Genomic DNA, 25,932 nt, shown 5'->3' on the forward strand with positions numbered 1-25,932 from the left:
CATTAACACTGATGTTAAGTACAAAAGCAGTTCTGACGAAAGGTCATTGACCTGAAAAGTTAACTGTTTCTCTCTCCACAGATGCTGTCTAACTTGCTGAGTAGTTACAGCATTTCCTGCTTTTACTGCTGTTAAGTACTTCTGTTACAGAGATTATTAACAGTTATAATTCTTCTGACTAATTTCCCGACCTCAGAAACATTTTCAATAATCAGAGAGAACGTGAGTTCTGCTTTGTGTTTTGGATTGAAGTTTAAAAAGTCATACTTGGAACCACCACCTCAGATATCGTGCATAACCTGGAACTGTTGGATTAATGCCTCACAGTTCTCGATCATGGAAGAGAACTGAGGGAAGGCAGAGAAAGTGGAATCCAACTCCTCCCAAGTGATTGCAAACAGATCCCAACTTGTAAACCAGGTTTAGAATGGAAGCTTCAGTCTGAGGATTGTGCTGCATAAACTCTTCAGATTTAGAAAGGGGACTGATAGATCATCCTCACTGTCAGTGTTGAGAAATTCATAGAATCTTGCAGCACAAGAGGCCATTCGATCCATCATGTCTGTGCCGGCTCTTTGAAAGAGCTATCCAATTAATTCCTGATTCTTAAAAAAAGTTAGGGTTAGGGTTTAAAATAAAATTATCCTAGTGGGCAGGGTTTTAACATAAATGTGTTTTTAAAATTTTTATTTTAATCATGTTTTTTCTATGTTTTTAAACTCTTATGCCTGTAAAAGTAGACTATACGCCTGCTTTTTCAGGCGTAAGATTTTAAAGGACATTTGCAGGGCAAGATATTCGTAAATATCGGAAATCTTGCCCTGCAAGTGTCCTCGCTCCCGAGATATGGAGTATCTGCCAAGCCAGAAACTTGACAGATCGGGAATGCTGGTTTTCAGCGCATGCACATTGCGCGCTGAAAACCGGCTTTTCCGATGCCTTCCCGGGTCCGTAGAAACTTTGTACGGACCCTGGACATCGGAATTTCAGGGCCATTGTTTTCTCCGCTCTCTCCTGGCACTTTTGCCAATTACCTTAAATCTGTGTCCTCTGCTTATCGACCCTCCAGCCAGTGAAAACAGTTTCTCCCTATTTACGCTATCAAAACCCCTCAGAATTTTGAACACCTCTATTAAATTTCCCCTTAATCTTCTCTGCCCTGTGTTTCGGACCACGGAGTTTATGTTTCCCATGTAGATATCTGAAACTAACATACCTTGAAAGGAGAAGAAACTCCTCCAATTAACAAATCTACAAGATACTTATCCACGCAGTCCCTTCCTGGTCTGTAATATTTCTTTCCTGTCCCAGTTTTTCACTTATCTTAACTTACAAGATTCCTCTGCCGAGCTCTGTAATGGTACAGTTCACTGATTTATGTGCAACAGACTGCCCTATTAAAGTTGTATGAGTCAGGAGGAAAAGATTGGGAATGTCTCTTTGCTGTTTTTGTGGGGAGTGGTCATGATAAAGTTCTTATACCTGACAGGGCCTTAATAAAGATAAAACTCTGCAGCTTTCTATATGCACAGGCAACGTCTAAGCCCAGGACCGGCTTTTCTAACGTTAAGTTTTGTGACTATGACTGGGCCCTGGAGCCCCTTAAAGGGGCCGCACACCCCAAAACAATTACGGGGAACATTGCACACAGGTATTAATGAACACGTGTAAGCAATATTTTGTGCGCATTCATACATGAAACAAACAATTAAAGAACGTTTATAGTTTTCAAGATTCATGGCAAACCATAGAAACAGGTATATTATAAGGAAATGGTTAATTCTTCACTTGTAGCTTTTGCCTGTTAGGTAAGTTTCTGTTCGAAGGACAGTTTAAATGAAATGGATTTCCAGTCAGAAGCACAGAACAAGCAGGGACAGTCTTTGCTGATCAGGGATTCATTAGCAAAGCAACAAACTCTCTCTGTCAGCTCGAGCCTTCAAAAGGCACCTGCCATAGATCCTGAAAATTAGGGAGTGAGTCAAGTTGTGTTTTTAAAAAAAATTAAAACTGAAGTCCATTGGATGAGGTAAGACTCTGAAACATGTCAATTCTCATTTAGCCAAAGTGAATGAAAGGTATAAATAGAGAGGGCGTTAGAATAGATACTCCAGATTCGACAAGGCTTGTCCAGTCATTCCCCTCGAACTCGAAACTTGTGATGCGGTGAATTTCCTGCTACCTATACCATAAGATGACCCTGAGTATATGTGTAATTATTATTAATAATAGTTATCATTGTATATGTGTGATTATTGTATATATGTGATTATTATTAATAAGTTCAGTGTATATGTGTAATTATTATTAATGAGTTATGATTGTATATGTGTAATTATTAATAGTAATCATTGTATATGCATGATTATTAGTAATAATAGTTATCACTGCATATGTGATTATTAATAATAATTATATATGCGTGATTATTATTAATAAGTCATCATTATGTAAGTGTGATTATTAGTAGTAATAGTTATCATTGTCCATGTGTGAATATTGGTAATAACAGTTATTATATGCCTAATGTGTATGAAAGCCAATAAATGACATTGGAATCTATTATCTTGTCAATTAACTTACAAATTTATAAGTACGTACATCCATTCCCGAACAATATCCATATATTGATCAAGGTTTGGGGAAAATTGAGCGACTTCTGTAGTGTTGGGAGCACTGATTATGTTATGTGATTGATTACATTGTATGTAAGACACTTGTAGTAGGTACATTCTAAAAAATATCTTTACTGTTTCTAAGCCCTAGAAATCAGTTGAAACTGTTTTATGACGGATACTTTACGGCTGATTTAACAAGTCTACGATTCCAGCGAGGAATCTCACCCACCAGAAGTGTATATTGAAATATTTGCAATTGCACTGTCCCTAGTCTTCTGTTCATTTTAAAAGTCAGAAATCACAGGCACTGTGCATGTGAATTGCAAAAATGCTCTGTCAACACACGAGACTCACACTGGGGGCTTGTAAAATTACACTAATTATACCAGTGACAATAGTTTTAATCACACTAATGTTCCTCCGCAGAAATGTTATAAATACAGCAGTACACGGATTGAATCTGTGCTTCCCTCCAGTTTGTGCTTGATGTATTTCCATCACATTGCCCACCTGTACCATATAATGAGACAGAAGAGTAAGAGGCACTCTTACCCCGATGTTCACAGGCTCCTAGCAGGTTAATTATATTTGGGTGATGTCCAAGTCTGCACAGAACTTCCAATTCACCAGCAAAGTCCCGGTGATCATCTTTGGAGGCATATTCTAAAGGAGAAGTAAGAATCACAGTTAGGGCTAGGGCAGAGTTAGTTCCAATGCCACTGATTTTTAACTTGAAATTGTAATTGCGAAGAATGAGCAAATGGCTAAATTCATGGAACCACTTTCTCGCCGTTTTACGCAACAATCATCAACAACTTGCATTTATAGACTGCCTTTAATGTAGTAAAATGTCCCAAGGCAATATATTTGGATAGCTGACCAAAAGTTTGATCAAAGAAGTAGGTTTTAAGGAGTGTCTTAAAAGAGGACAAAGAGGCAGAAAGGTTTATGAAGAGAATTTCTGACTTTAGGGCCTAGGCAGCTGAAGGCACGGTCACTAATGGTGGCGTGATTAAAATCGGCGATGCGCAAGAGGCCAGACTTGGAGGACGCATGGATCTTGGAGGCCTGTAGGGCTGGAGAAGGTTACAGAGATAGGGAGGGGCGAGGCCATGGAAGGATTCGAACACGAGAATGAATGTAGAAATGAAAGATGCACTTTTTTTTAGCCGATATTTGGAAACAAAATTCACGTCAGTTTGTGAAAAGTTTTAATTAAACTCTACTTTGAGAAATGAATTGTGCTTTAAGGGTAGCTAATCCACATCTTGGCCTTTATTGCAATGGGGATGGAGTATAACAGCAGGAATGTCCTGCTACAACTGTACAGGGCGTTGGTGAGACCACACCTGGAGTACCGCGTGCAGTTTTGGTCTCCTTATTTAACGAGGGATATACTTGCATTGGAGGCAGTTCAGAAAATATTCACTAGGTTGATTCCTGAGATATAGGGGTTATATAGAAACATAGAAACATAGAAAATAGGTGCAGGAGTAGGTCATTTGGCCCTTCGAGCCTGCATCACCAATCAATATGATCATGACTGATCAAGCAACTTCAGTACCCCATTCCTGCTTTCTCTCCATACCCCTTGATCACTTTAGCCGTAAAGGCCACATCTAACTCCCTTTTGAATATATCTAACAAACTGGCCTCAACAACTTTCTGTGGTAGAGAATTCCATAGGTTCACAATTCTCTGAGTGAAGAAGTTTCTCCTTATCTTGGTCCTAAATGGCTTACTCCTTATCCTTAAGACTGTGACCCCTAGTTCTGGACTTCCCCAACATCGGGAACATTCTTCCTGTCCAATCCCGTCAGAATTTTATATGTTTCTATGAGATCCCCTCTCATTCTTCTAAACTTCAGTGAATATAAGCCTAGTCGATCCAGTCTTTCTTCAAATCAGTCCTGCCATCCCGGGAATCAGTCTGGAGAACCTTCGCTACACTCCCTCAATAGCAAGAGTGTCCTTCCTCAGATTAGAAGATGAAAACTGTACACAATATTCCAGGTGAGGCCTCACCAAGGCCCTGTACAACTGCAGTAAGACTTCCCTGCTCCTATACTCAATTCCTCTTGCTATGAAGGCCAACATGCCATTTGCCTTCTTCACCGCCTGCTGTACCTGCATGCCAACTTTCAATGAATGATGTACCATGACACCCAGGTCTCGTTGGATCTCCCCTTTTCCTAATCTGCCACCATTCAGATAATATTCTGCATTCCTGTTTTTGCCACCAAAGTGGATAACCTCACATTTATTTATATTATACTGCATCTGCCATGCATTTACCCATTCACCTAACCTGTCCAAGTCACCCTGCAGCCTCTTAGCATCCTCCTCTCAGCTCACACTGCCACCCAGTTTAGTGTCATCTGCAAACTTGGAGATATTACATTCAATTCCTTCATCTAAATCATTAATGTATATTGTAAATAGCTGGGGTCCCAGCACTGAACCTTGCGGTACCCCACTAGTCACTGCCTACCATTCTGAAAAGGACACGTTTATTCCTACTCTTTGCTTCCTGTCTGCCAACCAGTTCTCTATCCACATAAATACATTACCCCCAATACCATGTGCTTCAATTTTGCACACTAATCTCTTGTGTGGGACCTTGTCAAAAGCCTTTTGAAAGTCCAAATACACCACATCTACTGGTTCTCCCTTGTCCACTCTACTAGTTACATCCTCAAAAAATTCTAGAAGATTTGACAAGCATGATTTCCCTTTCATAAATCCATGCTGACTTGGACCGATCCTGTCACTGCTTTCCAAATGCGCTGCTATTACATCTTTAATAATTGATTCCAACATGTTACTCACTACCGATGTCAGGCTAACCGGTCTATAATTCCCTGTTTTCTCTCTCCCTCCTTTTTTAAAAAGTGGGGTTACATTAGCTACCCTCCAGTCCATAGGAAATGATCCAGAGTTGATAGAATGTTGGAAAATGACCACCAATGCATCCACTATTTCTAGGGCCACTTCCTTAAGTACTCGAGGATGCAGACTATCAGGCCCTGGGGATTTTATTGGCCTTCAATCCCATCAATTTCCCCAACACAATTTCCTGACTAATAAGGATTTCCTTCAGTTCCTCCTTCTCGCTAGAGCCTCGGTCCCCTAGTATTTACGAAAGGTTATTTATGTTTTCCTTAGTGTCTTATGAAGAAAGGTTGAGCAGGTTGGGCCTATACTCATTGGAGTTTAGAAGAATGAGAAGTGATCTTATTGAAACGTATAAGAGTCTGAGGGGGCTCAACAAGGTAGATGCAGAGAGGATGTTTCCACTTGTGGGGGAATCTAGAACTAGGGGGCATAGTTTCAGAATAAGGGTTTGCCCATTTAAAACGGAAATGAGGAGGATTTTCTTCTCTGAGGGTCATGACTCTTTGGAATTCTCTACCCTCGAGAGCTGTGGAGGCTGGGTCATTGAATATACTCAAGGCGGAGATAGATTTTTGAACGATAAGGGAGTCAACGGTTATGGGGAGCGGGCATGGAAGTGGAGTTGAGGCCAAGATCAGATCAGCCATGATCTTATTGAATGGCAGAGCAGGCTCGAGGGGCCAAATGGTCTGCTCCTGCTCCTATTTCTTATGTTCTTATGGTCCTTGACCCTGGGAGAGCAGGAAGTGTCACCTCAGAAGGTAGGTTGATTTGACAGAGACTGTCTTTGAGAGAGAGCTGGGTTGAGAGTAGATTCTCTAGATTGCCTTGGAGTGTCCAAGAATTGAAAATTAATCTCCAAGGCACTGCTGAGAGCAATCCAGGATAAAAATCAAAGAAGCAGTAACAAAAAATCTTTCAACACATTTCGTTATAAAAATGTTGGATTTGGGAAAAAAATGCTGTTTGACTGACAGTCAAAAATCATCCAATAGGTTAATGAAGAGTTTGTTCGCTTTCCTATTGACCGCAGAAAGGCGGAGTCCCATGAGAAAGAGCATATCAGGCAATCAATGGGGTGAGCATGAGGGCGGGGCAGATCATGTGATGAACCATCCAGGAATACATTCAACCAGAGATGGCGACTCTGGTTAAGAGTTTGCGAAGGAGTCAGCTAGACAGTAGATTAGTTACGAAGAGTAGAGTAGATGGAGAGAGAAATCTATTAGAAATGTGAAACTAATTATACTAAGAATTAATAAAGTGAGAGTAGAAGGAATATGAATCAGGAAATTACTGTTGCTGATAACAGCGGATCAACAACTAAACGCATTCATGTGACATTCTTCTCACCACTGATTTATGTTACTTTAAATTTGCCCCAGCTATCGCTGCGAGAACATTGGCCTGGATTTTGCAGTACGAATAACAGTGAGACCAAGGAGTAAATCAGACAGCAACTTCCAGAGTCCACACATGGGCGGTTAAACATGTAAATCTAGAAGTTGCTGTCCGAGTTATCATACTCCTCCACAAGATTTGCTACATCGGTACCTCGCCAAGAGACTCGGCATTGAAACACATGAAGTTGTGGTATTTACCCAATAGATACCCAATAAACACACCAGAAAAAGTTAGGACTGGTGCATTCAGGGGTAAGTGAATTTTTAATAGTGTGGCAAATCTTAATTACTGCCAAACAACCTCTCTGGCCCTGAAAATTTTATTTTAGAAGTGTGGAGTCTCATTCCTTCAGATTTTAAATATTGTTGGAGCTTTAAAAAAAATTAAAGCCATTTTAAAAATTTATCTTTGTCTCTTTTTTTCTGTCTCTCTCAATCCCATCTTTCTTTCCCTCTCTTTATTTTGCTTTCTGTACATGATTTCAGTTAAAGTGTTAATAATCGGAATCCCGACCTGAACCCGTCTCCAACCCGTCCACTTGCAGTTTTAATGGAGCTGGGACGGGGATGGGCAGCCAACTTGCTGCCAGGAGGCGGGACGTCAATTTAAATATTACAATGAGGCTGGAGGTCTCTTTTTTTTAACCTACATTTTGTGTTTAGCTGGCTGGCTTTACACACCTAGTAAAACCCAACTCATACAGCAAGGTGAGTACTGCTGGATCCAGGAGGTAAGTGCTTTTAAATTTACTTCCTGGATCCAGGGACCCTGCCTCACCCACCAGCCTTTCCCCCTCACCACTGATAGGAGACCCCACACGAGTCCTGCGATCACCTTCCCGGACAACCCCCCACGACCCCATAGATGATCCTGAAGTCGACCCCGATGTTCTCTTTCCCCCCCCCCCCCCACCAAGGATCCTAAGGCCAGCCCCGATCTTTTGCCTGCCCCAATCCTCTGGCTCCAATCTCCTCCCCCCCCAACGATCATCCAGAGACCAGCCACGATCTATTCTTTCCTTCCCTCCCCACTCCCCCCCCCCCCCCCCCAATCATCCAAAGGCCAGCCCTGACCCTCTGGAGGCCGACCACAATCTTCCCTCCCATGATTTCCATGCAAACCAGGCAGGTCCTGCGGGAAACCCGTTCTTCTGAATTTTACGACTGCCTCGGTGCCCCCCTCCCGCCTTCCCCATTAAAATCCAGCCCTGTGTGTCTCAGTGAGTATTCTTTAATCTGATTGGTTGAAGAGACGCCACAGTTCCCTTGTAGATGGTGGTGCCCTGTGTCAGATGCCCGATGACAGCAAGTTGCCGCTCAAAACTCTGTGCAAAATTTGTGAGCAGTTGTAAACGTGAAGAAAGTCGATGCCGTTTGTTATACTCATAATAAATGGTGAGACTGAGTACTGTGTGTAATGAGCAAGTGTGACCTTAGCTCTTATTAAGGTTCCAGAGTGCAGGTACCTCGTGGGTGGCCTGCTTATATACTGTGCTCCCAAGGGATGCTGGGATCCCTTGGAACTCCAACAGATGGGCCCTCTGGTGGTCAGGTGCAATGCAAGTTACAAAGGGTTAAATACATAACATCATTCTCCCATGAAGTCAACAATCCACTTATTTACAAGGTGAGACGATCTGGGGCTTTGTGCTCCCTTATCGATCATCTTGGTACAAATGCTGGTGTGAGTGGGTTGGTCAGTTCTTCAGTGGGTTGGTGGGCAGCCGGCCTTGCCGGGCTGCTGGGGATGATGAGTTCGGTTTCGTGGTCAACTGTGATGAGAGTTGCCACTTGTGTGTGTGTTGGAGGGTCAAAGTTGGTGGTGTCCTCTTCAGGTTGTTCGTAGCTGTTGGTGAACCGCAATTTGATTTGGTCCAAATGTTTTCTGTACATTTTTCCACTGGTCAGTTTGACCTGAAACACCCTACTCCCCTGTTTGGCTGTGACTGTGCCAGCAAGCCATTTGGGACCATGTCCATAATTGAGCACAAACACAGGATCATTGACAAATTTGCACAGTCATGGTACATACTTTGTTGATGCTGCTTGCCCTCCAAGTGATCATGGAGATCAGGGTGGACAATAGAGAGCCTTGTGTTAAGCACCATTTTCTTGAGCAGCTCAGTTGGGGGAATCCCAGTGAGAGAGTGGGGTCTGGTGCAGTAGCTGAGCAGTTCTCAGGACAACCGGTCTGCAGGGAGCCTTCCGACACACATTTCAAGCTTTGCTTGATGGTCTGAACTGCCCGTTCTGCCTGGTAGTTGGATGCGGGCTTGAACGGGGCAGATGTGACATGTTTGATCCCGTTGCGGGTCATGAATTCCTTGAATTCAGCACTGGTGAAGCACGGCCCATTGTCGCTCACTAGGACATCAGGCAAGCGATGCGTGGCAAACATGGCTCGTAGGCTTTCAATGGTGGCCGTGAATGTGCTTACAGACATTATTGCACATTCAATCCATTTTGAGTAAGCGTCCACGACAACCAAAAACATTTTGCCTAGGAATGGGCCCACATAGTCTACATGGATCCTCGACCATGGTTTGGATGGCCACGACCACAAACAGCGGTGCCTCTCTGGGTGCATTGCTCAACTGAGAGCAAGTGTTGCACTGGCGCACGCATGAATCTAAATCTGAGTCGATGCCAGGCCATCACACGTGAGATCTGGCTATAGCTTTCATCATTATGATGCCTGGGTGGGTGTTGTGAAGTTCGCAAATAAGTGTGTATCTGCCTTTTTTGGGCAAGACCATGGAATTGCCCCACAAAAGACAATCTGCCTTCAGGGACAACTTGTCTTTGTGACTGTAGAACGGCTTAATCGCTTCCTGCATCTCCACTGGGACACTGGACCAGCTCCCATGGAGGACACAGTTTTTTTAACCAAGGACAGTAAAGGATCCTGGCTTGTCCAGATCCTGATCTGGCGAGCCGTAACGGGGGACTTCTCGTTCTCAAATGCCTCCATGACCACGAGCAAGTCCGCTGGCTGTGCCATTTCCACCCCGTTGGTGGGCAATGGTAGCCGACTGAGAGCATGTGCGCAGTTCTCTGTGCCCGGTCTATGGCGGATTACATAGTTGTATGCTGACAGCATGAGCACCCATCTTTGGATGCGGGCAGAGGCATTGGTACTAATCCCTTTGCTCTCAGAGAACAGCGATATGAGCGGCTTGTGGTCAGTTTCAAGCTCGAACTTGAGGCCAAATAAGTACTGGTACATTTTTTTTATCCCGTAAACGCACGCCAGAGCCTCTTTTTCAGCAATGCTGTAGGCCCTTTCGGCCTTGGACAATCTCCTGGATGCAAATGCAACCGGTTGCAAAATCCCCGAATCATTAGCCTATTGTAACACATACCCGACCCCGTATGACGACGCATCACAAGCTAATAATAATCGTTTACATGGATTATACAGGACAAGCCGTTTGTTAGAACATAATAAATTTATTTCTTAAAGGCAACCTCTTGTGAATTCCCCCATACCCAGTCATCTCCCTTGTGCAGTAGCGCATGTAGGGGTTCTAGCAGGGTGCTTAACCCAGGTAGGAAATGACCAAAATAGTTAAGGAGTCCCCGGAACGACCGCAGCTCCCTCACGTTCTGTGGTCGCGATGCGTTCTTGATGGCCTCTATCTTGGCGTTGGTGGGTCTGATACCGTCTGCTGTGATTCTGCTTCCTAAGAATTCAACGTCCTGTGCCAGGAACACACACTTCGAGCGTTTCAACCTGAGCCCCATGTGATCCAACTGACTAAGAACCTCCTCCAGATTCTTCAAGTGCTCCATGGTGTCCTGACCTGTAACCAATATGTCGTCCTGGAAGACCACTGTGCAAGGAACCAACTTAAGCAGGCTCTCCATGTTCCGCTGGAAAATCGCCGCGGCCGACCAAATCCCGAACGGGCACCGGTTGTAGATAAACAGACCCTTGTGCATGTTGATGCAGGTGAGGCCTTTTGAAGACTCCTCCAGCTTCTGCGTCATGTAGGCCGAGATAAGGTCCAGCTCAGTGAACGTCTTCCCTACAGCCAGGGTCGCAAATAGGTCGTCTGCCTTGGGTAGCAGGTACTGGTCCTGCAGTGAAAAACGGTTAATCGTTACTTTATAGTTCCCGCAAATTCTAATCGTACCATCTTCCTTGAGTACCGGGACAATCAGACTGGCCCAGTCATTGAATTCCACCGGCGCGATGATGCCATCACGTTGCAGCCTGTCCAGCTCAATTTCCACTTTTTCACGCATCATGTACGGTACCGCCCGAGCCTTGTGGTGGATGGGTCGAGTACAGGGAATCAAATGGATCTGCACTTTCACCCCCGAGAAGCTTCTAATGCCTAGCTTGAATAACGATGGGAACTTGCTTAGAACCTGGATACATGAGGCGTCATCGACGGACGAAAGCGCTCGGATGTCGTCCCAATTCTAGCAGATTTTCCCCAGCCAGCTTCTGCCAAACAACGTGGGGCCATCCCCTGGCACAATCCACAGTAGGAGTTCGTGTACTGCTCCGTCATAGAAGACTTCGACTTCTGCACTGCCAATTACAGGGATTAGTTCCTTGGTGTAAGTCCTTAGTTTAGTGTGAATGGGGCTGAGCTTGGGCCTGTGTGCCTTCTTTCCCCACAACCTGTCGAAGGCCTCTTTACTCATTATGGACTGACTTGCCTCCATGTCCAGTTCCATAGATACTGGAATGCCGTTCAGTTCAACTTTCAACATTATCGGTGGGCATTTCGTCGTGAACATGGGTACCCCGTACACTTCTGCCTCCTCCGTACGAGTCTCCAACTCAATCTGATCCACTGTGGATCAATCTTCCTCTGCAACATGGTGGTTTGCAGGGTTTGCAGCTCTCCTGCACATTCGTTGGAGGTGTCCCATTGTTCTGCAACCATTGCACGCACAGTGCTTAAAGTGGCATTGATGGGGCCGATGATCACCTCCGCAGCACCAACAGGGTGTTAACTGCCTCGCATTAACAGATGATGGCGGACTCTGGGTCAATTGAGGTCGGGCCACAGCAGCCGGCGTGTACGTTCTGCCCTGTACTTTTCTGCTCAAAACCGACGATACTTTATGCACAGTACTGGCCAAAACTTCTTTGTTCTGCAAAATCTCCTTGGTATTGTCGCTGGTGGACATAAATGCCTGGGCTATCGTTATGGATTTACTCAGATTCGGAGTTTCTACAGTCAACAGTTTGTGAAGGATTAACTCATGTCCAATGCCCAGTACAAAAAAGTCTCTGAGCATTTGTTCTAGGAATCCCTCAAACTCACAATGCCCTGCGAGGCACCTTAGTTCGGCAACGTAGCTCGCCACTTCCGGGCCCTCCGATCGTTGACACGTGTAGAACCGATATCTCTCCATCAAAACACTTTCCTTAGGATTTAGGCGTTCCCGTACCAGCATACACAATTCTTCGTAGGATTTCTCTGTTGGTTTTGCCGGGGCCAGGAGATTCTTCATGAGGCCACAGGTTGTTGCCCCACAGCCAGGAGGATCGCCCTTCGTTCTCGTCCCTTTCCAGCTCATTGGCCACAAATTATTGGTCGAGCCTCTCCACGAAGGCCTCCCAATCATCCCCTTTTGAGAAATTCTCCAGGATGCCGACTGTTCTTTGCATTTTCACGCGGTTTTTCGTTACCTCGTCACCAATTGTTAAACTCATAATAAATGGTGAGACTGAGTACTGTGTGTAAAGAGCAAGGGTGACCTTAGCTCCTTTATTAAGGTTCCAGAGTGCAGATACCTCGTGGGTGGCCGCCTTATATACTGTGCTCCCAAGGAATGCTGGGAGCCCTTGGGACTCCAACAGGTGGGCCCTCTGGTAGTCAGGTGTAATGCAAGTTACAAAGGGTTAAATGCATAACACCGTTCCTTTGCCTCTGATCACAAAATCCAGGCCAATATCTTTAAATGAGTTTTGTAGAGTCAGGAGGCACATTAATGCACCTCTTGGCCCAGCAAAAAATCCAACCCCACCACATGCATGATCCTCCCCAGTGATGGTCTCCCAGGCCCCTTTATCCCACCTGGGCCATCTTGTTTCCTCGGAGGAGGAGGAGCAGGTACTGTCTTACTGTTGTGCTCCCTCCATTAATCGGCGAGTGACTCTAACCAGCTTGTCAATCGAATTCCAATGCTGCTCGAAAGACCAAGGAAATAATTGCAGCCACTGACCACTTCCACCAGATGGGCGGCAGAGTCGCTGCTGTCACCTCCCACCCAATGGAAGCGGTCACTTCAAAATTAACCCATGTAATTCATGGCGCCTTCTTATAGACTCATTTTAAAGATATAGAACTCAACATGCACAGCAAAGGGAAGGGGTGGGTGCACAGGTTAAAACTACATTCACAACCAGTCTGGGAAGATATGATATGGGTGTTGTGTAGCTTCAGCTGATATGAAATATATAGTGTGGTGTCCCTGCACCTTACTACAAACTCACACGAGGCATGTATTGCAGACACAGTCACTATGTGACCTTAACCTTTATTCCCAGGACGAAGGAGTGCTGACCCTGGGTGGGACCTCCCCTTTTATACCTGGAAACCCAGGTAGAAACATAGAAACATAGAAAATAGGTGCAGGAGTAGGCCATTCGGCCCTTCTAGCCTGCACCCCCATTCAATGAGTTCATGGCTGAACATGCAACTTCAGTACCCCCTTCCTGCTTTCTCGCCATACCCAATGTTCCCCCTAGTAGTAAGGACTTCATCTAACTCCCTTTTGAATATATTTAGTGAATTGACCTCAACAACTTCCTGTGGTAGAGAATTCCACAGGTTCACCACTCTCTGGGTGAAGAAGTTTCTCCTCATCTCGGTCCTAAATGGCTTACCCCTTATCCTTAGACTGTGACCCCTGGTTCTGGACTTCCCCAACATTGGGAACATTCTTCCTGCATCTAACCTGTCTAAACCCGTCAGAATTTTAAATGTTTCTATGAGGTCCCCTCTCATTCTTCTGAACTCCAGTGAATACAAGCCCAGTTGATCCAGTCTTTCTTGATAGGTCAGTCCCACCATCCCGGGAATCAGTCTGGTGAACCTTCGCTGCACTCCCTCAATAGCAAGAATGTCCTTCCTCAAGTTTGCAGACCAAAACTGTACACAATACTCCAGGTGTGGCCTCACCAAGGCCCTGGACAACTGTAGCAACACCTCCTTGCCCCTGTACTCAAATCCCCTCGCTATGAAGGCCAACATGCCATTTGCTTTCTTAACTGCCTGCTGTACCTGCATGCCAACCTTCAATGACTGATGTACCATGACACCCAGGTCTCGTTGCACCTCCCCTTTTCCTAATCTGTCACCATTCAGATAATAGTCTGTCTCTCTGTTTTTACCACCAAAGTGGATAACCTCACATTTATCCACATTATACTTCACCTGCCATGCATTTGCCCACTCACCTAACCTATCCAAGTCACTCTGCAGTCTCATAGCATCCTCCTCGCAGCTCACACCGCCACCCAGCTTAGTGTCGTCCGCAAATTTGGAGATACTACATTTAATCCCCTCGTCTAAATCATTAATGTACAGTGTAAACAGCTGGGGCCCCAGCAGAGAACCTTGCGGTACCCCACTAGTCACTGCCTGCCATTCTGAAAAGTACCCATTTACTCCTACTCTTTGCTTCCTGTCTGAAAACCAGTTCTCAATCCACGTCAGCACACTACCCTCAATCCCATGTGCTTTAACTTTGCACATTAATCTCTTGTGTGGGACCTTGTCGAAAGCCTTCTGAAAGTCCAAATACACCACATCAACTGGTTCTCCCTTGTCCACTCTACTGGAAACATCCTCAAAAAATTCCAGAAGATTTGTCAAGCATGATTTCCCTTTCACAAATCCATGCTGACTTGGACCTATCATGTCACCTCTTTCCAAATGCGCTGCTATGACATCCTTAATAATTGATTCCATCATTTTACCCACTACTGAGGTCAGGCTGACCAGTCTATAATTCCCTGTTTTCTCACTCCCTCCTTTTTTAAAAAGTGGGGTTACATTGGCTACCCTCCACTCGATAGGAACTGATCCAGAGTCAATGGAATGTTGGAAAATGACTGTCAATGCATCCACTATTTCCAAAGCCACCTCCTTAAGTACTCCATCAGGCCCTGGGGATTTATCGGCCTTCAATCCCATCAATTTCCCCAACACAATTTCCCGACGAATAAAGATTTCCCTCAGTTCCTCCTCCTTACTAGACCCTCTGACCCCTTTTATATCCGGAAGTTTGTTTGTGTCCTCCTTAGTGAATACCGAACCAAAGTACTTGTTCAATTGGTCTGCCATTTCTTTGTTCCCCATTATGACTTCCCCTGATTCTGACTGCAGGGGACCTACGTTTGTCTATAGAAACTTTTGCAATCCGTCTTAATGTTCCCTGCAAGCTTCTTCTCGCACTCCATTTTCCCTGCCCTAATCAAACCCTTTGTCCTCCTCTGCTGAGTTCTAAATTTCTCCCAGTCCCCGGGTACGCTGCTATTTCTGGCCAATTTGTATGCCACTTCCTTGGCTTTAATACTATCCCTGATTTCCCTTGATAGCCACGGTTGAGCCACCTTCCCTTTTTTATTTTTATGCCAGACAGGAATGTACAATTGTTGTAGTTCATCCATGCGGTCTCTAAATGTCTGCCATTGCCCATCCACTGTCAACCCCTTAAGTATCATTCGCCAATCTATCCGAGCCAATTTACGGCTCATACCTTCAAAGTTAGCCTTCTTTAAGTTCTGGACCATGGTCTTTGAATTAACTGTTTAATTCTCCATCCTAATGCAGAATTCCACCATATTATGGTCACTCTTCCCCAAGGGGCCTCGCACAACGAGATTGCTAATTAATCCTCTCTCATTACACAACACCCAGTCTAAGATGGCCTCCCCCCTAGTTGGTTCCTCGACATATTGGTCTAGAAAACCACCCCTTATGCACTCCAGGAAATCCTCCTCCACCGTATTGCTTCCAGTTTGGCTAGCCCAATCTATGTGCATATTAAAGTCACCCATTATAACTGCTGCACCCTTATTGCATGCACCCCTAATTTCCTGTTTGATGCCCTCCCCAACATCACTACTACTGTTTGGAGGTCTGTACACAACTCCCACTAACGTTTTTTGCCCTTTGGTGTTCTGCAGCTCTACCCATATAGATTCCATATCATCCAAGCTAATGTCTTTCCTAACTATTGCATTAATCTCCTCTTTAACCAGCAATGCTACCCCACCTCCTTTTTCCTTTTATTCTATCCTTCCTGAATGTTGAATACCCTTGGATGTTGAGTTCTCAGCCCTGATCATCCTGGAGCCACGTCTCCATAATCCCAATCACATCATATTTGTTAACACCTATTTGCACAGTTAATTCATCCATCTTATTACGGATACTCCTTGCATTAAGACACAAAGCCTTCAGGCTTGTTTTTTTAACACCCTTTGTCCTTTTAGAATTTTGCTGTACAGTGGCCCTTTTTGTTCTTTTTCTTGGGTTTCTCTGCCCTCCACTTTTCCTCATCTCCTTTCTGTCTTTTGCTTTTGTCTCCTTTTTGTTTCCCTCTGTCTCCCTGCATTGGTTCCCATCCCCCTGCCATATTAGTTTAACTCCTCCCCAACAGCACTAGCAAACACTCCCCCTCGGACATTGGTTCCGGTCCTGCCCAGGTGCAGACCGTCCGGTTTGTACTGGTCCCACCTCCCCCAGAACCAGTTCCAATGCCCCAGGAATTTGAATCCCTCCCTGCTGCACCACTGCTCAAGCCATGTATTCATCTGCGCTATCCTGCGAATCCTACTCTGACTAGCACGTGGCACTGGTAGCAATCCCGAGATTACTACTTTTGAGGTCCTACTTTTTAATTTAGCTCCTAGCTTCTTAAATTCGTTTCGTAGGACCTCATCCCTTTTTTTTACCTATGTCGTTGGTACCAATGTGCACCACAACAACTGGCTGTTCTCCCTCCCTTTTTAGAATGTCCTGCACCCGCTCCAAGACATCCTTGACCCTTGCACCAGGGAGGCAACATACGATCCTGAATCTCGGTTGCGGCCGCAGAAACGCCTATCTATTCCCCTCACAATTGAATTCCCTATCTCTATCACTCTCCCACTCTTTTTACTGCCCTCCTGTGCAACAGAGCCAGCCACGGTGCCATGAACTTGGCTGCTGCCTCCCACAAGTTCACCCCCTGAGGTCGGGGTGTTCATTTCTAGGGTATAAGTACAGTGTACAGGAGTTGCATGAAGGTTACAGTTACATGAAGGTTACTGTTGAATGATGGTTACATACATGACATATAGAGTTCAACAGAAACTGTTTCCTCTGGTGGGGGAGACCAGAACAAGGGAGCTTAACCTTAAAATGAGAGCTAGGCCATTCAGGAATGATGTCAGGAAGCACTTCTTCACACAAAGGGTAGTGAAAATCTGGAACTCTCTCCCCCAAAAAGCTGTTGAGGCTGGGGTCAATTAGAGATTTCGAAACTGAGATTACATTTTTCCTAAGCAAAGGTATTAAAGGTTATGAAACCAAGGGGAGTAAATGGATTGGGATACAGATCTGCCAAGATCTAGTTGATTGACAGACCAGGCTGGAGGGGCTGAATGGCCTCTTCCTGTTCCTTTGTTGATATAAAAATAATTATTCTTTGTCAACAAAGGAGATTTTTGACATTGTGGCTATCTTACCTTTCATTCTTTTAATGGCAGCGTTCATCTTGTGTCCGTCTTTCTTAATTCGAGCTTTCAAGACTTGTCCAAAATTCCCTTCGCCGATAATGTCTTCAAATTTGATGTCATCCCATTGGAGGACGGGATAGACGATTGGCATTCGCAGCTGAGGTTTTGGTTTCCTGGACAGAGTGAGGGTCCCTGAATTAAATTGAATAATAGGCTCCTCCCTCTTCAAAGGAAAGAAAAGGTGGAAGGTCAATCAGCTAGAAAAGAACCTAAAACCATTAAAATGATTTACTCCAGTGCAATTCCAAGGGCCACACTGGCAATTTCCTCTTTCGGGCAGAGATCCAGTAGGGCAGGACTTCAGCTGCCCCTCAAACCCGCCTCCACTGTGGCCCATTTACCTGGATTGGGGTTAATCCTGTATGGACTGGTGGGCTCCCAGAGGGATTCCCACTGTCAAGAGGGAGCCCAAGAGTGCAAAGCACCAGAGGAGGTGGCAAGGGACCATCAAGGTGGCAGAGATGCCCCAAAGGTTGCATCAAGGCTCTCACTAAGGGGTTCGACTGAGACCGAGGCCATCGGCAGCTGAGTGCTTACATAAGAACATAAGAATTAGGAACAGGAGTAGGCCATCTAGCCCCTCGAGCCTGCTCCGCCATTCAACAAGATCATGGCTGATCTGGCCGTGGACTCAGCTCCACTTACCCGCCCGCTCCCCATAATCCTTAATTCCCTTATTGGTTAAAAATCTATCTATCTGTGATTTGAATACATTCAATGAGCTAGCCTCAACTGCTTCCTTGGGCAGAGAATTCCACAGATTCATAACCCTCTGGGAGAAGAAATTCCTTCTCAACTCAGTTTTAAATTGGCTCCCCCGTATTTTGAGGCTGTGCCCCCTAGTTCTAGTCTCCCCGACCAGTGGAAACAACCTCTCTGCCTCTATCTTGTCTATCCCTTTCATTATTTTAAATGTTTCTATAAGATCACCCCTCATCCTTCTGAACTCCAACGAGTAAAGACCCAGTCTACTCAATCTATCATCATAAGGTAACCCCCCTCATCTCTGGTATCAGCCTCGTGAATCGTCTCTGTACCCTCTTCAAACTTGGCGAGAGAAGAGGCTGCTACACAGACCACAATTAGTACATCTCAGGGCCTTTACCATCATGTCTTGGGGTCTGCCACCACCTTGGACATGGCCGCCCTGAAGAGTGGCGTTGAGGGCAGTGGGTCCTTTGGGGGAGGGATGGGGAGCGGCCAGTGGCAATACTGGTGGGGCAGCAGGAGGGAAATCTCCTTCTTTCTCGGCCATCTGCTGCCGCCAGATTTTGTGCGAGATGGCGGGGTGAAGTCAGGAAGCACTTTTTCACACAAAGGGTAATGGGAATCTGGAACTCTCTCCCCCAAAAAGCTGTTGAGGCTCGGGGTCAATTGAAACTTTCAGAACTGAATGATAGATTTTTGTTCGGCAAGGGGATTAAGGGTTACGGACCAAGGTGGGTAAATGGAGTTGTGATACAGATCAGCCATGATCTATGCACGTGGTGCCGAGAAGCAGGACCTGAGGCTCCAACTCTCTCCCCCCTTGGCAGGCCTGGGCCTGAGAGCGGCGGTCCTGAGGGCGAGAGCGGCCGGCGTGGTCCCGAGAGCAGTGGGCAGGGGGCCGAGAGCGGCAGGCGGGGGGCCGATAGCGAGAGAGAGACTGGGGGGGGGGGGGGAAAAGAGAGAGGTTGGGGGTGAAGAGACTGGGGGGGTGAGAGAGAGGCTGAGGGGGTGAGAGGCTGGGGGGCGTGTGGGGGGGGTGTGGAGAGAGGGAGACTGAGCGAGAGAGAGAGAGACACACGCAGGTGGGGGGACGACAGATCACCTTCTTCCAACCCCCTAGAAGAGACATCGTTGGAGTGGATGATATCTAGAAGTCATGACACCGTCTCTATTCACTTCATACCCAATAAACCCGTGGCCCCCCCCGACTGCGAGAGAACAGCTCCGCAGGTCGGGCTATATAAGAGCTGGAGCAGCGTACCATTTCAACCGCCAGCGCGAGTTGCTCCAAGTGAGCGACGTTTTTGAGATGGACGACCGGCTGACGTCATCAAAACCCCGGTCGCCGTTTTGGCGCATGGGCAGGAACATCGGCAGGGCCCAAGTACAGAGGAGTGGGAAGGTCCGGGAGGATAAGCGGCGAATGTTTGTGGCGAGATACGGTGAATGTTTATGGCGGAGAAGTGGTGAGAGATCATGGCGGGGTGCGACAGATGAGGGTACGGGGCCCAGAAGAGCCGGGGGCCCAGGGGCAGCACGGGCCAGCCCACACTGCGATATGTGTGCATGCACTAGGTCCGTGCAGCAGAGCAGGTCTCCAGTCGTCTTGGTTTACCCTTGCCACTGGATAATGCCTAGCTCTGTCAAGCCCGTGTGGTGGCTGGTGTGCAACGGTAACCACACGTTAAAAAAATTCACGCATAGGCATGAATTTTCCACCCCCTCAATTGGAGTTCAGAACATCGGGTCCTTCATCGAAACACCTGCGAACTCGTGGAAGCAAGTAATCTTTGTTCTATGGACCGCCTGTGATGATGTCCCAATAAACCTGTTAACAATCCATACACAATGCCCCATCCATGGTGGTGGGGGGGGAGGAGGAGGAGGGGGGGGGGGGGGGGGAGGAGGGGGGGGGGGGGGAGGGGGAGGGGGGGGGAGGAGGAGGAGGAGGGGGAGGGGGAGGGGGAGGGGGGGAGGGAGGGAGGGGAGGGGGGGGAGGAGGGGATGGAGTAAGGATGCACTTGGGCTGGGGTAAGGCACTTCGGCTGGGGGAGGCATGCACTGGGGTAAGGCACTTTGGCTTGGAGAGGCATGCACATGGATTGGGATAAGGCACTTCGGCTGGGGGAGGGATGTACTTGGACTGGAGTAAGGCACTTTGGCTAACCCTTGTGTCTTCTGGGGAGCTCTGTCCTCTGTCGTTTCGGGAAGTGAAAGTGGATCGAGTAAAAAATTTGCAAAGTCAGTGAGACCTTGGGATGGGCGGTTCCAGTTACACATTCCAGTGAAACTTCAGGGTGTGGCTTATCCTCCAAGGGGACCAATAAGAAACATAGGATGGAGCATGGTGGTCATTTTGCAGTACAAATAAGCACGTGCTATATTTATACCAATGTTGCATCCTTGACTCCCAGGAGTTATCACTGAGCTCTGAACAAACTGGAACATTTTACTATAACTCGCTGTTGGGAAACAATACTCTCGACCTGGCAATGTTTGGTCGCGCGAACCTACCGAGCTGTTTTGAAAAGCTTGCACCATTCTCCGTTGGAAGTTGTTCCTCTTGAAGTGAAGCACGATGCAAAAGGCCAGTAGGATGGTCAGACAGGTCATTCCTGCTGAGCCCAGGATGGCATAGAGCAGCAGCCTCCCCTCGTGCTGGCCTCTGTAGTACTCAGCTGAAAATATAAAGTGTCGACGCTCATATATATCTCAGGGATTTTACACTTTATCAAAACCATTATAAGAACATAAGAAATAGGAGCAGGAGTAGACCATACGGTCCCTTGAGCCTGCTCCGCCATTTAGGACTCAGCTCCACTTCCTTGCTCGCTCCCCATAACCCCTTATACCCTTATCGTTTAAGAAACTGTCTATTTCTGTCTTAAATTTATTCAATGTCCCTGCTTACACAGCTCTCTGAGGCAGCGAATTTCACAGATTTACAACCCTCAGAGAAGACATTTCTCCTCATCTTTGTTTTAAATGGGCAGCCCCTTATTCTAAGATCATGCCCTCTAGTTCTAGTCTCCCACATCAGTGGAAACATCCTCTCTGCATCCACCTTGTCAAGCCCCCTCATAATTTTATACGCGTCGATAAGATCACCTCTCATTCATCTAAATTCCAATGAGCAGAGGCCCAACCTACTCAACCTTTCTTCATAAGTCAACCCCCTCAACCCCAGAATCAACCTAGTGAACCTTCTCTGAACTGCCTCCAAAGCAAGTATATCCTTTCGTAAATATGGAAACCAAAACTGCACGCAGTATTCCAGGTGTGGCCTCACCAATACCTTGTATAGCTGTAGTAAGACTTCCCTCCTTTTATACTCCATCCCCTTTGCAATAAATACCAAGATACCATTGGCCTTCCTGATCACTTGCTGTACCTGCATACTATCCTTTTGTGTTTCATGCACAAGTACCCCCGGTTCCGTTGTACTGCAGCGCTTTGCAATCTTTCTCCATTTAAATAATAACTTGCTCTTTGATTTTTTCTGCCAAAGTGAACCTCACACTTTCCAACATTAATACTCCATCTGCAATTTTTTGCCCACTCACTTAGCCTGTATATGTCCTTTTGCAGATTTTTGTGTCCTCCTCACACATTGCTTTTCCTCCCATCTTTGTATCGTCAGCAAACTTGGCTACGTTACACTCAGTCCCTTTTTCCAAGTCGTTAACATAGATTGTAAATAGTTGGGGTCCCAGCACTGATCCCTGCGGCACCCCACTAGTTACTGATTGCCAACCCGAGAATGAACCATTTATCCCGACTCTCTGTTTTCTGTTAGTTAGCCAATCCTCTATCCATGCTAATATATTACCCCCAACCCCGTATGTGGTACCTTGTCAAATGCCTTTTGGAAGTCCAAATACACCACATCCACTGGTTCCCCTTTATCCACCCTGTTCGTTACATCCTCAAAGAACTCCAGCAAGTTTGTCAAACGTGTCTTTGCCTTCATAAATCCATGCTGACTCTGCCTGACCGAATTTTGCTTTTCCAAATGTCCTGCTACTGCTTCTTTAATAATGGACTCCAACATTTTCCCAACCACAGATGTTAGGCTAACTGGTCTATAGTTTCCTGCTTTTTGTCTGCCTTCTTTTTTAAATAGGGGTGTTACATTTGCAGTTTTCCAATCTGCTGGGTTCTCCCCAGAATCCAGGGAACTTTGGTAAATTACAACCAATGTATCCACAATCCCGTCTGCTACTTCTCTTATGACCCAAGGATGCAAGACATCTGCCTTTCATCCCATTATTTTACTGAGTACCACCTCCTTAGTGATTGTGATTGTGTTAATTTCCTCCTTCCCTTTAGCCCCATGACTATCCACTATTGGAATATTGTTAGTGCCCTCTACCGTAAAGACTGATACAAACTATTTGTTCAGAGTTTCTGCCATCTCCATGTTCCCCATTACTAATTCCCCAGTCTCGTCCTCTAATTTATTTTAGCCACTCTTTTCCTTTTTATATACCTATAGAAACTCTTGCTATCTGTTTTTATATTTTGTGCTAGTTTACTTTCATAGTCTATCTTAATCATTTTTTTAGTCATTCTTTGCTATCTTTTAAAAGCTTCCCAATCTTCTGTCCTCCCACTAGTTTTGGCCACTTTGTATGCCCTTGTTTTTAATTTGATACTGTCCTTTATTTCTTTAGTTAGCCACGGATGGCTATCTTTTCTCTTACACCCTTTCCTCAGAATCATAAAATACAAGAGGCCATTCATCCCATCATGCCTGTGTCAGCTCTTTGAAAGAGCTATCCAATTAGTCCCACTCCCCCGCTCTTTGCCCATACCCTGCAAATTTTTCCCCTTCAAGTATTTATCCAATTCTCTTTTGAAAGCTACTATTGAATCTGCTTTCACCGCCCTTTTAGGCAGTGCATTCCAAATCATAACTTGCCATGTAAAACAATCTCTCCTCATCTCCCTTCTGCTTTTTATGCCAATTATTTTAAATCTGTGTTCTCTGGTTACCAACACTGCTGCCAGTGGAAACAGTTTCTCCTTATTTAAACTCATCAAAACCTTTCATAATTTTGAACCCCTCTATTAAATCTCCCTCTAACCTTCTCTGTTCTAAGGAAAACAATTCCAGCTTCTCCAGTCTCTCCACATAACTGAAGACCCTCATCCCTGGTACCATTCTAGTAAACCCACCTCTGCACCTTCTCCAAGGCCTAGGCATCAACATTCGATATAATTTTTAGGGGGCCGCGCAACCCATTTATAATACAGCGCATGCACATTTTTTCTATTTAAAAGCCGGCAAGCCACCTGCGGGGGTCCTTCAGAGCGCTGCCCGGCCGCACTTAAAGGGAACATTGCTTGACATCCTTATATAATTGGTGTATGGGGGTGATATCCCTGTAAACTGTATAAGGTAAAGTTCCAACTGTTGATATTTTTATATCTTTTATTTTTTTTTTATAGAAGACGAGGTAATACATTTGGGAAGGAAGAACAAGGAAAGACCATATAGACTTAATGGTACAATTTTAAAGGGGGTGCAGGGTATTTGAAGATGGCAGGACAGATTAATAAAACAGTTAATAATGCAAATGGGATCCTGGGCTTTATAATTAGAGGCATATGGTCAGAATTTTCCCCTAAAAAAAAGCTGGATTATTATGTCCAATTCTGAGCACCACACTTTAGAAAGGATGTGAAGTTTTTGGAGAGGGTACAGAAGAGATTTACTAGAATGATTCAGGGATGAGGGATTACTGTTACGTGGATAGACTGGAGAAGCTGGGGTTGTTCTCCTTGGGGTAGAGAAGGTTAAGGGGAGATTTGATAGAGGTGTTTAAAATTATGAAGTATTTCGATAGAGTAAATAAAGAGTAACTGTTTCCAATCGTTGATAGGTTGATAATAGGAGGGCACAGAATTATGGTGATTGGCAAAAGCCAGGGGGGAGATAAGGAAATAACTTTCTATGCAACGAGTGGTTCGAATTTGGAATGCACTGCTGATAGAGTGGTGGAAACAGATTCAATAGTAGCCTTCAAAAAGGAATGGGATAAATACTTGAAGGAGAAAAGATTGCAGGAAAACGGGGAAAGCGCGACGGAGTGGGAGTAACTGGATTGCTCTTCGAAAGAGCCGGTGCAGACTTGATGGGCCGAATGGCCTCCATCTGTTCTGTACTATTCTATGATTCTGTGATTGTATAAGTCACATTTAGGGGATTGTTAATATCAGTTTGTAAACTCCCACACTGATTTAACAAAGTGGTTAGTCTTTTACCCTAATGGACTAAAGCATCAAGATCACCAATTATTGGGGATTTTAGGCACATTGTGAATTTCAAATGATAAAGTTTGGAGATAAAATTAACGCTCAGATTGAAGCGGATGGAGAAGCAGGCGCTATCTGCCCACAATTTCCCAGCTCCCTATGAGCATCAGGAGCACTCAACAACACAATTACACTGTGAATACCAAGTAATAATTGTTAAGCCACATCAGCACACAGCAACATGGAGTGCACTGGCAGTAGCTTACATCTGCTGCCATTCCTCAGAATGATGTAAAACAAATGGTCAGCACATTAAATGATTGTGACCAAGAGTTCCTAGATTGCTTGCTGATAATGGCAAATGTGCTTCCAATCAGTCAGGATGGCCACGACAATTTGTAATATAATAAACAAAATCACCTTTTATTTATTTTCTGTATGAGCCAGCTATTATCATGTCAAACAATAAACACTTAACAAAAGCAGAAAGAATTCAGTTAATATTTTATACATCCTTTGTCCGCTGGTTTAACTGAGGTGTTAAGATAAGCAGCTTAACGCCTGTGCTCAAATAAAAGACAGGCATTTCATGTAAGTGCATTAAACAGGCTTTACAATTTCTTATAGACTTACCAGGAGTTTATCTATGACATGTATACACACAGCGGAAGTATACGCTCACAAGTTGCACACTTATTACTAAAGGTGAGGACACTGTACCTGCAGACTCTTGCAGCGTATGTAGTTCCATGGTCGGGTTAGGGTAACTCTCCCCAATGTTATTCTTTGCATACAGTTCCACCAGGTATGGTGAATTTGCCTCTAGCCCTCGCAGCTGAAACCGTGAAACAATGTTGTCTCTCATTTTGATTTCTGTCTCCTGGGTGTAATCCTCTGCCCCGTAGATTTTGTATCGTATGATGATGGAAGATATGGAGTTGCCATCTTCGATTAACCAGGAGATGAAAGCCGAGGAGTCGGAGATGTTAAAAATCTTGACGTTGGTAGGAGCGGGAGGCCGTTCTGTCAGAATCAATGGGATCTTGGTGTCAATCGCATTGCACTCTGCTTTCAAACCAACTTATTTAGGGACCACGCTGACAGTGGAATCCTGGTAAAGTCTAGGTGAATGAGCTATAATTTTAAAGGTGGTGCAGGAACAGAGATACTTGGAGATGTATGTACACAAGTATTTGAAGATGGCAGGACAATTTAAGAAGGCTGTTAAAAAAACATACGGGATCCTTGGCTTTATTAATAGAGGAATTGAATACAAAGCCAAGGACGTTATGCC

The 25,932-nt window shown here is 45.3% G+C and overlaps 1 protein-coding gene across 1 annotated transcript in view; it reads right to left on the reverse strand.

Moving 5' to 3' along the window:
- tek (TEK tyrosine kinase, endothelial) overlaps window positions 1-25,932 on the reverse strand; it is a 167,289-nt gene that overhangs the window by 19,975 nt on the left and 121,382 nt on the right. Inside the window, exons 13-16 of the mRNA XM_070886697.1 lie at window positions 25,359-25,661; window positions 20,895-21,058; window positions 17,622-17,835; window positions 3,171-3,281 (exon numbers count right to left, since the gene is read on the reverse strand). Coding sequence (XP_070742798.1) covers window positions 3,171-3,281; window positions 17,622-17,835; window positions 20,895-21,058; window positions 25,359-25,661 — 792 coding nt within the window. The remainder of the gene's footprint in view (window positions 1-3,170; window positions 3,282-17,621; window positions 17,836-20,894; window positions 21,059-25,358; window positions 25,662-25,932) is intronic.

This window comes from Pristiophorus japonicus, chromosome 1, assembly GCF_044704955.1.
Source record: "Pristiophorus japonicus isolate sPriJap1 chromosome 1, sPriJap1.hap1, whole genome shotgun sequence".
In the NCBI taxonomy this organism is placed as follows: domain Eukaryota; kingdom Metazoa; phylum Chordata; class Chondrichthyes; family Pristiophoridae; genus Pristiophorus; species Pristiophorus japonicus.